At 36.7% G+C, this 11693-nt stretch overlaps 1 protein-coding gene across 1 annotated transcript; it reads left to right on the forward strand.

The window, feature by feature from the left end:
• Positions 1-3452: 3452 nt before the first annotated feature.
• On the forward strand, positions 3453-11300 carry LOC119262439 (putative uncharacterized protein DDB_G0290521). The gene is made up of 8 exons (XM_037534412.1): positions 3453-5252; positions 5343-5514; positions 5697-5927; positions 6706-6960; positions 7973-8038; positions 9301-9371; positions 10885-10928; positions 11113-11300. Exons 1-8 carry the CDS (start codon positions 5052-5054, stop codon positions 11162-11164), a joined length of 1092 nt encoding a protein of 363 aa, XP_037390309.1. The 5' UTR covers positions 3453-5051; the 3' UTR covers positions 11165-11300.
• Positions 11301-11693: the final 393 nt, after the last annotated feature.

Raw genomic sequence — 11693 nt, forward strand, 5'->3', positions numbered from 1 at the left:
AAAGCTTAAACTGGTGACGCATTTTAAGCTGATACCTTTTACATTTTAAGTAATCAAAATCCAATTTTTAGTTCACTTTATTCTTTTGGTAGCATTTTCTCTCAGCTAAAATGTCAGTACAGTTTAGTTTAGTTTCTTCCTATAGTATTAGATTAAAGCAGTAGGCCTGTGAGCTCTTACACTACAGTGATTGTACTATACTGTTCACAGTTAATGGGTTTTGTTCTGTAAACTGTGGTAACATCACTGAAAGACACAACCTTGAGTGGCTTATTGCTATTATAAAATAGCAGCGATACACAATATGATACACCAATTATCAGTAAATAGTTTAGAATGAACTCTTCAACAAAGTATTTTGCCAGTGGTGGGCTCTGACTGTAAAGTAACATAACATTCAAAAATGATTTCATAAACACACATACACACACAATGTTTTTAAGAACAATGTATTAATTCAGATTTTAATTTGTGCATAGTGATGTATGAGGTACTTTAAAGTGGCTTCAGTCAAAAAGATTTTAGAATGAAAACTATGCATTTCACAATGATATAAAAGATATTCATGTCACTGCTTCTGAATTAGTGTCTACACTCTTATTATCAAGAATGAAACAGTAAAAAACACTGAAATCAATCATGCTTAAAACAGCTATTCCAGACATCAGAATACCATATTCCAGATACTGGATCACAGAATCAGCAAAATTCTGCATAATTCAACTTATAAGTGTACAAAGCCCTTCTGATTTGGTTGATGTGAAATGGTGGAATCAGGGGTCACAATGGCCACAATGGCAAGCAATTTTACTTAGCATTCAAAATGACCAGCACACCTAAAGTGTCTTCTTTTTTATGTGTAGTATGGATTATGGTAAAACAGAGGCAAAATTAAAAATATAAGTTCTTTTGAAAAGTATCTTCACACAAAGAAAGTACTTTTCTTCCATGAATACGTTTTTAAAGCTAAGTTTTAGGCCAAAAACGTGTGTCTCAGGCATCAAGGAATATAGCTTTATGTAAGGGAGCTTTTAGAGGCATTAAACTCCAGACGTCTAGTTCCTATCACCACCACTCTAAACAACTCTGACTTGATAAGTTTCTCTAGAATGGAGCATTTTACACCAGTCCACTCTGGCTGACTTTATGTACATCCTAAAAGCATAATTATGCAAAACTTTCACAAACTCTTCAATGCACCCATTAATACAACGACACAGATAAGGCCTAACAGTAGTTCAGACATGAATACATGCAAATCCCATGTCTTTCTTGGATGCCACAATAATTTCTAATTTTCCAATATCTAAGCTAGTTTGAGTTTCTCAAACACAAATTTAGTTTTTAAAACCAAAATCTTGTGTGGTCACTAGAGGGCAGTGTCTGGAATAACTAGCTAACAAAAATGTCAAACTCTAAAAATAGGCCCACCATGAAAGGAGAGAAAAAACGCCATCCACCATCGACAATTATCATGTGCCATAGATGTGGATCTTACCAGATTTGTGAGGCAGTCTCTAAACTATCCCCGTAACAGAAGCCACAGTTTTATTGCTGATGGGAATCCACAAATACATATGCATAGCAAGTCCCTTCCACCCCTATTAACAGGAGCTTTCATCATTTCAGCTGTGTCTGATGAGGTCATGGTTTGTGTGCGGCGCTAACATTCGACTGTTCAAGGGTTAGCTCAACCTGGTCATCATGTAGGGGGAGATGAATGGTGTGGGGTAAGTGTAGTCTGATGAGTAACACCACAGGAATCTGCCCCCGCTGAACTGCCAAAGAGAAAAGATAATATTTAAATAATGACAAAGCAGAGGAGGATTCCTGAAATGCAGCTGTTTCTTCATTCCTTGAAACAGCTCCAGTGGGAACAGACAAAAATGGCAACCTCATAAGTCAAATCACCAAAAATATTTTCAAGGTTTACATTTTTGTTTGTATTTATAGCACATAGACTGAAAATCTCAAACTTGGACAAGCTATATAAAGGCGTTTGCATAACCTTCATACGGGGACCAAAAGAGCAGAATATGTTTTGGCATAAGTTTGTCTAGACACAAATGAAATGAGAGCCTTTGGGTGACAGAACCGAAAGGAAAAATGTAAGCAAATAAAGCCATGAATTCTTCACAGCTACTTTAATACTGTACAGACTGTCCCAGTCAGTAACTGCTGACAGCTTCAATAAGCAATTGCTGAACAAGGTGTGTGCAGGACATTTCTAACTACATTGTAAATGTATCTTTCAATTAAAATTTTGCTTCAATGCTGGGGCTCAAACTTCCTGCCATCAGAAGTGAACATACTCAAGAAAAGGTAATGTTACTTCTGTGAGATCATGACTCGAGGAAAAGAAAAACTACCTCTTTCAAAACAACTTGAATAGGAGGTCAAAGACTACTTAATTATTTAACTTGCAGAACTGTAGTGCAACTTCTTAGAACATTCAGCATCTATCAGCATCGGAACTGAAACTTTTACTTGAATAAAAGTATTATAAGTGTGATTCATGTAAGTACAAACCCAGCAAAGTTTATGCAAATATATTTAACTGAGTAAAACAAAAAACAGTTACCACCCACACCTGCCACTTAAGCAGTAATTACATGGAAAGTGATACCAACTGGCAGAGTTATTCTAAAGTTATAGGAGCATGTAATGAAAGATCTGGATCTGTCGACAGGTCCTGTCTGTTAAAATGATTCCTGCTTTCTGCATTAAAGACAATTAATTAGACCTCCGCATTTAACTCATCTGTGCAGTGAAACACCAACATACATGCACACTAGTGAACAGACATACTAGGGCAGTGGGCATACGTGCCCTGAACAGTGGACAGCCCAACCCGGTCTCACTCCCTATGCGTATGAAATCGTACGCAAAACTAAACACTGGGATGCGTACTCATGCGTACGCAGAGAGCTGCGTACAAATGTTACGCCGCTATCAAATACATGTAAATACTCGCCGATTCCCGACAAATCGATCCCTAGGCTATATTTAGGTGTCCAAACTGATCGTAGTATCTACTCTGTACAGTATATTAACGCAAACGCTAAAAAAAGATGAGACATTTGACGTTTTACGAGTTGAGAGAGAGAGACATAGAGAGAGATGCACTTACTGAGCGAATGCCCAGAATACAGTGGGATTCGGTCAGAATTCTTCACTAAAAAGACCAACATAATCGCTTTATTAAAACCCTTCCTGAGCAATGATGTCTGAGGTAAATATAAGCGTGCTATACACTGGAGCACAGTATGTTCAGGCCTGCCACAGAGTAAGGGACGGAGATACACACCAATGAGCACACACGTTATTATTAATTAATAATAATAATAGTATTAATATTAGTAATTAATATATTATTCATAATTCTGTTATTAATTAATAAACTATGAGAGTTTAATAGTTTCATAGTTTAGGGTTTGTTCGGTTTGTTTTTGGCTACTTTTTTGTGATGTGTGGAGACAAACGTAATTTTCACCTAAACGTATTCCTTCTTTTATTCTCTGTTTCTGGTTCTTCTCAGGTTCTGATATGCCTAAATGAACTGATTAGTATCCAAGCTCAAATAATGATGGATTTTACATCTTCAGAAGTGATGTGCGAGGTTGCCAATTTAACAAAGGAATTTACTTTTAGTCATTCTTGTTCGTTTTAGTTAACCTCACTTGTAACAGGAATTCATTCATAATAGACCACGTATGGAAACATCCCAATATATGTATGTATTTAGTTAACAAGAATGTGCTCAGACAAAGACTCTTACTGTGAAGTTCTGGTTGCATTGGTAAGGTTGCTATCCAATTTGAGCGCGATTGCGACCATCGATATCAAGGTTTTGAAGCAAAGATCGTTTAAGGGAGGGTCTAAGTTAGGGCACTACATTTCATACAGCCTCATTTATGAAAGCTAATGCATTGAAGTGAAAGTGAGCGCCCCCCATCTTTCGGACTGTGTGCACTTCCGCCCGATCCTCTGGACACGGAACCACAGCTCGCTTTTCCCTCCACACGGTGAGTGTGTAAGCAGTCCGGTGCTTAACTTGACTTCGTTTTAATAACAGACACATGCAATTCTGAATACATTAACAGTTTTTTTTCATTAATATAAACTTAAATAAAATGCAATATTAAGTAGGAGCTCGGTTTAACATCCCAAGAGTATAAGACAAATGTGCACAGTCTGGTCATGCTGCTAGCTAAACTAGTAAACTAGCTTAGATTAGCTAGCATGCCTTTAATAAACTTGAGATTTTAATCACTCTTCCTTTTGTAAGTATCGCAATTTCTATAAAGTTATGTTGCCCTGTGCACCATGTAGTAGTTTACTTTTGACATGCTAAGAATGCGTGTCGGTGTTTAACAGGTGAAAATGTTCTTTGCTAGCTAGCATTAGAGCTGGCCTAATTAGAGCATGTGCCTAATATGTATACCTAAATAATCCACAGGTCTACACTAACATTACTCAAACTGTATGTCCATTAATGAATGATATAGAAATGACATTACAGCTAGAGCTGGTTGATATGTGAATTGTGAAAACATGAGTAAGAAGTTTTCATGATACGTGGTAGTATTTAATAAATGAGTTAAAATATTTTCAGAGTATAAACGCACAATGATATTTTTTTAAACATTTCACACACTGTGCTCTACCAAATCTAGTTGGAGAGGCCTAATTACTTTTATTACTGACAGTATCTGCAATATGCTCCGAAAAATTATATGGTAACATTAAATGTTTTGACATCTATTTTTTTCTTTTCACAGACCTTTCAGATCCCTCCTCACATCCATCTATCTCTCTATCCTTTATAGCGACCCAACGACACTTTTAAGAGCCACTCGTCTGTCTGTCTATCCATACATCCGTTTATAATCTGATTATAGATAATCAATTTGTCTATCTACCTATCTGTTTGTCTATCTATATATCTATCTGTCTATCTCTCTATCTACTTACCTACCTACCTCTCTGTCGTTCTACCTTTTTGGCTTTCTTTCTGGCTGTTCATCTGTCTGTCTGGCTGACTGGATACCATGCCAGGTTCAACCCAAAAGACCTGCCAGTCATGCAAGGCACAAATAAATGTTGGCTGTAAACACTGCAAGCTGTGTGGGGCTTCTCAGCCCCAGAAAGTGAAATTGCAGCAGGCCAAAGACAAAGCATCAAAGGAATGGGCCCAAAAAATGTTGAATGGAAGAAACACCTCAAAGCTGATAAATTCCACCAATCTTCTAGTAAGTTAACTAATAATAACTAATCACATGGACTGTTTACATACATGGGTTTTGTAATACTACTAATATGTACTTATTGTTAACTTACAGCTCCACAAGTTTCACATGTTGGGTTATTACCCCCTTCTTCTTCTTGGGAGGAGGAAGACGAGGCAGGCCACAAATTTTAGGGCAGATGTTTTTTATCCTCAGCAGTTTTCTTCAGAAATGGAGAGGACATCAATTTCTACAATTCGTTTGCTGTATGAAGGTCTTCTAAAAGGCATGTTGAAATTAAGTGCATTGAGTATTTCACTCATTAATTTTCTGTGTCTCTCATATCTGCTTATCAAATCAGGAGGAATGAATGTTAATATGTCCTTCAAAGGACTGTAATTACTATAACATTACATTATAATAGTGTGGTATTATAATAACATTATAGTAATGTTTTTCTTCACGTAGTGGCTCTTAATCCAGAAGCCAACCCCAACTCTTCAAATGCTCCTGAGACCAACACCAGCTCTGCCCATACTCCTGAGACCAACACCAGCTTTTCACATGCTCCTGAGACCAACTTCAGCTGTTCAGATGGTCCTACAGAGAACCCCAGCTCTTCAGTTGCTCCCCTTCATACTGAACCTACATACACCTTAATTCTTACTCCTGTTACATCTGAAAAGGAAAATTCCACAGGTGAGACCCTTGCAAGCAAAGAACACAAAAGTTCCTGTCAGATGGTAATATTCACTATTATTACTCTTTCAGTTTATTACATTGAACTGTTAATGGTGTATCACTACGCTCATAAATGTGTTTTATATTTGTGTATTTACACAGTCATTTATACATTGTTTATAGATACATACAGATTAGTCACAAATTTAAGCAATAAACAATAAAAATGTTCATTTGTAAGGTGATCCCAAGCTGCTAGAAAAGTTTATTGCCCCTTGGCATAGATGCAACCACCTTTATAATCCAGTGATTATTCTGGTCAAAATGCATCATTCATGTATGTCTCTTAACTAAAATCAGTCCTTCTGAGAGTGAAAGCAAGTACCAAAAAATAATGCTTAACATTCACTGAATGTGTTTGCGGGTCCAGAATTCTATTTCTCACTCATATAACATAATTTATTAAGGTTTCTATAAAGTAACTGAGTTAGAACATAGATGTTCGTGAAGGCTACATTAACTGGACTTTTTATCTTACGCACTTACTATATGGGCAATAGGCCGACACAATTAATTTTTTATCTTTGTTGGTCCAGTATTGTTCCCTTTCTGTTAATGGAAATAGAAGAGGTTTGCTGATAAATTGTGCAGCACAATCTACACAACGGTCAATTACTGTAAACTTGTAAAATATATTGGCGATGTACTTGGCACCATGAATGAAACACGAGAGGTTTGTATTATCGGTCATGCATTCTGTGGAACTGTAGTTAATAAAATATTTTCCTCAACTTAGTGGTTCTTAATCTGGAAGTCAACCCCAGCTCTTCAGATGATCCTGAGACCAGCCCCATCTGTTCAGATGCTCCTGAGACCAGCCCCTTCTCTTCAGATGGTCCTGAGGCTAGCCCCAGCTTTTCAGCTCCTCCTGAGCCCCGCAGCAGCTCTTTAGATGAACTCAATCCAATTCTCTCCCCTGTTACATCTGGAAATGGGAATTCCACAGACAAGTACCCCTGCAAGAAAAGAACACAAGAAGTAACACCAAATGGTAAATTATTAGCTTCACTATACTTTTTAAGGTTATTGCATTGAACTGTAATCAGTCATTATGCAATAATACGACAGACAAAACAATCTAAGATTACATTTTCACTTTCAGCAGAGAGTTAGCAAAAACAGCTAGCCTCTTGTTTACCATGAAAACTTGATAGTCTGTTTAGTTGTTGAACAATGGCACCCATGCCCATCATTTGCCTATTAAGCAACTGACACCCGCAATGCAGACCTAGCCGTGTTTAAATATCCCATAAACTAGTAAAGTAGATGAATGAAACGTTTGTCAAATCGTCAAACAATTAGCACCCACATCGGTACAGTTAATAAAACTATTGTATCATTGGAAACAAATCTAACCTTTATTAGATTCGTATTTGTGTAATCATAATTTTATGTATGTATCTGTAATGTATATGTATATTCAAATAATAATTCTGATGAAGAAATAATGTTGTTATATTTGTCATTGTTTCAGATCACTCTTATTGAACTGCGAATGAAAATAAGTATTAGATTCCTTAACATTCACTGAAGGAACCAGCAGGTTCAGACTTGTAGTCTTCCCTCCTTAAACTTTATAATACCTTGGTTGTTTTGCATTGTTTTCTATGTAGCAACTGAACAACAATGACAGTGCAAGTGAGACAGTAGTTTCTCCAGGTTGGAACCACATGGGTGACCATGTGGTTTATTTGAGACATGAATAGAACACTGAGATGAAATGTGTTTATATGGCCTACTTGTTTTGAACTCATATGAAGCAGAAATAAAATGCAGGGTAACAATACATGTAAAAAAAATATTTAACACTACTATTTAGACTAATTTTATGTGTAGTTATATAGATGCATAGTTATATAGTTTGCCTGTTTACTTCTAAATAAGAGTTGTGTTGATGTCTTCACTCAGCCAGAATGCATTGATGTCACAACTCAGCCAGCTTGTGCTGCAGCGAAAATTTCGATGTCACAGCTCTAACTACTAATATGTTTTCTTTCATCTAGTGTCCAGCTCGACATTTAATCGTACTTTTCCCTGCAAGAAAAGAAGAATAAAGATCAACCCAAGTGGTAAAATCATATTCTCACAATCTGGGGTTCTATTGGGTTCATCTATTTAATTGAATTGATGTATAACTGAAATTGTAATTATTTTTACCTAGACTAGTTTATTTGATTATATTAAGAAGAATGTAATATTTCAGAAATATTTTCTCAGGTGCCTGAAACATTTGCATAGTACCAAATACTGGTGCATGCAGCTCAAAAATTATAATTTCATCAAAAAGTTCATTTATTTCAGTAATTCAGTTCAAAAAGTGAAACTTATATATTGTATAGATACATGACAAACATAGTGATCTATTTCAAGTGTTTTTCTTTTAATGTTGGTAATTCTGGCTTACAGTCAATGAAAACCCAAAAGTCATTACCTTAAAAAATTAGAATATTATATAAGACCAATTTTTAAAAAGATTTTTAATACAGAAATGACTACTGAAAAGTATGTACAGTATATGCACTCAACACTTGGTCAGGGCTCTTTTTGCATGAATTACTGCATCAGTGCGGCGTGTCATGGAGGCGATCAGTCTGTGGCACTGCTGAAGTGTTATGGAAGACCAGGTTGCTTTGATGGCTGCCCAAACCATCACTGATTGTGGAAACTTCACACTAGACCTCAAGCAGCTTGGATTGTATGCCTCTACACTCTTCCTCCAGACTCTGGGACCTTGATTTCCAAATGAAATGCAACATTTACTTTTAGCTGAAAACAAGACCTTGGACCACTGAGCAGCAGTCCAGTCCTTTTTGTCTGTGAACTGCCAGCTTCTTTAGCAATGACCTTTTGTGGCTTACCCATCCTTGTGGAGGGTGTCAACGACTGCCTTCTGGACATCTGTCAAGTCAGCAGTCTTTCCCATGCTAGTGTAGCCTATTGAACCAGACTAAGGGACCGCTTTAAAGGCTTAGAAAACCTTAATTTTCTGAGATAATAACGTTTGGGTTTTCATTGACTGTAAGCCATGAACATCAACATTAAAAGAAATAAACGCCTGAAATAGATCACTACGTTTGTCTATCTATACAATATATGGCTTACACTTTTTGAATTGAATTACTGAAATAAATCAACTTTATGATGAAATTCTAATTTATTGAGATGCACCTGTACATTACAAACACTGGATATCTGGTAGGTTTACAGCAAAAGGTTGGCCCTGAGTACTAGAACCACTGCATTATAGGACATTGCTTTAATTAATCTAAATATATGACTACATACATTAACAAAGCTGGTCATAATGAAATTTGTACTGTTTGTACTTTAGAATGCCCTGTCCACACTATGGCTGACACCTACCCAGTCCAAAAAATTTTATCACAGAGGGTATCAAAAGAGGTGAGTGATCATTGTTTCAGTGTATAAGATAAGATAAGATAACACTTTATTAATCCTGAAGGAAATTGCAGATCCTGAAGGAAATTCATCTTTTGAATGCAAACTGAGATAAAGGGTCCTATTTTTATGATGTGTTAGGATAAACACATGCACAGTGGGAAAAAATATAGGCTATATTCCAAAATGAATGTCTCATCGTCACAAATCATCTACGTATCCAATCCAAGAACACATTAAAAGTAATTCAGCTCTGACTTAAGACTCAGTTCTACCCTGGTATAAACATGTTTAAAGCTACAGGTGTTCTCTGAATGTCTGGTACACCAAACACCCTGATGAGGTAAAATATTATGACCACATGCCTTATATGCTGTTGACCAAATGCCGCATGCCACCACAGTAGCTCCAACATGCTGAGGCAAGGCCTCTGAAGGTGCTCCGTGGTATACGGTACCCAGACATTAACTGCAAATCCTTTGCATCCTGTAAGTTGCAAAGTAGAGCTGCTGGATAGGACCTGCTGTTGCAGTACATCACAAATGCTTAATGTGATGTCACAAATGATTAAGCACAGATGCTTAATCTGCTTAAGATCTGGAGGTCAGGGAACTCTTTTGCATGTTCCTCAAACCGTTCCCAAACGGTGTGCAGTGTGGCAGGATGCATTATTAGGAGTCATCCTGAAAGATATCACTGCCATCAGGGAACCTGTACCTGACCCATAACAATGTTTAGGGAGGTGGAATGTGTCAAATTGAGCAACCCTCAGACAACCTTCTTTCATTGTTCCAAGGTATGATTCTCATGACGCATTGTGGGCGCATGGGACAAGCCTGGACACTCTGACAGGACTTTAGCTACAGCTAAACAGCCACATATAAGATAAGATAGCCTTTTATTATCCCACAGGGGTAAATTTGCAGCAAGGTGCAATACATTGTGTAGCTAGTATTAAATGTTTTTTTTTTTTTATTATTATTTGTGACCCAGTAGCCCAGACAATATAGCCTTCATTGTCTCATCAATGAGCTTTGAGCACCCAACACCTTCTTGCAGGTTTGTGATTTGCCATTTCTGAGATGCTCCAGATGCCCAGGCTTCTGATGATTTGGTCACTCAGGTCTTCAATCTTGCCGATTTCTCCCTAGAACCAACATGCTGACTATGAGAAGCAACTGTTCAGTTGTAATGTATCACAAACCTTGACATGCGTCACTGTCATAATATCGGTGTTTGCTTCATCTGTGAGTGGTCATAATGTTTTTTACTTTGAGGTGTATAAATCTTGTGATTTTATGATGAGTATTATCTTGAAACTGATGCTGTTTATTGTTCTGTCTTTGAGATGACAATATTTGTAGCCAAGTCCTAGACTGAATGAAACCACTGTGGTATTGTGTGTCGATTCAGCATAATGTCTTAGAAGATGTTGTGGTGTATTTGTAGCGAGACCAGGTCAGTAACACTGTAATTGGACTGTGGAGTGTAATGAATAATTTATATTTCATCATAGGGCACAAAAGAGGTCAAAGTCCGTTGGCAGCAGTGTTCTGGGTGGTATGTGAACTTTGTCATTTGTGATTTAATTCTGAAATTAAAATGTGAAAGTTTATGTACTTACATAAGCAAGTCACTGCGGAGGATAGAGAGGATTACAAGGCTCATTTCTATTCACACTCCGATTTATAAGAATGTATTTTACGTAATGTGATGCCTTATATTTTGTTTTCTTTTTTTGCAGTGGCATCAAGTGGAAAGACACATGGGAGCCTTTCAACGAGATATTCCCGTAGTAATGATTTGAAATAATACTCTAAATTATTCATTTTGGAATTTTGATGTTTAGCATAACTATTTCTAGGTGATGTGTTATTTATTCATCATTACCCTTGTCATTCATAAGGTTATTATTGTTCAATAAAGATATTGTGCAACATCTTAAAACAATACTTGTATGTGGAATTAAAGTGTTTACCCCACACACCTTTTCTTTACCTACATATCACTTAAAATTGATATAATATTGTAAAACTTCATGTTGTATTTCTAATTGTTCTTAACTTGTAGCACCACATTCTCAGAATCAGTCATGTTCGCAATTTCAGTGATACACTATATTGTCTGTTTTGCCAAAAGTAACAATCAAAACTTTTGGTCATACAATTACCTGCAGAAAGCTCTGGGGCATTGTTGGGTCATTATCACTTATTTTATTGATTAGTCAGTCACATGCTTACACCAACATTAGATTTGTAATGATTTTCACTTATTCTAAAACATCATTATACTTTAAAATTAATGGTTGGGTTATTTTTGTACCAT

The sequence above is a fragment of the Pygocentrus nattereri genome, chromosome 25 (genome assembly GCF_015220715.1).
Source record: "Pygocentrus nattereri isolate fPygNat1 chromosome 25, fPygNat1.pri, whole genome shotgun sequence".
In the NCBI taxonomy this organism is placed as follows: domain Eukaryota; kingdom Metazoa; phylum Chordata; class Actinopteri; order Characiformes; family Serrasalmidae; genus Pygocentrus; species Pygocentrus nattereri.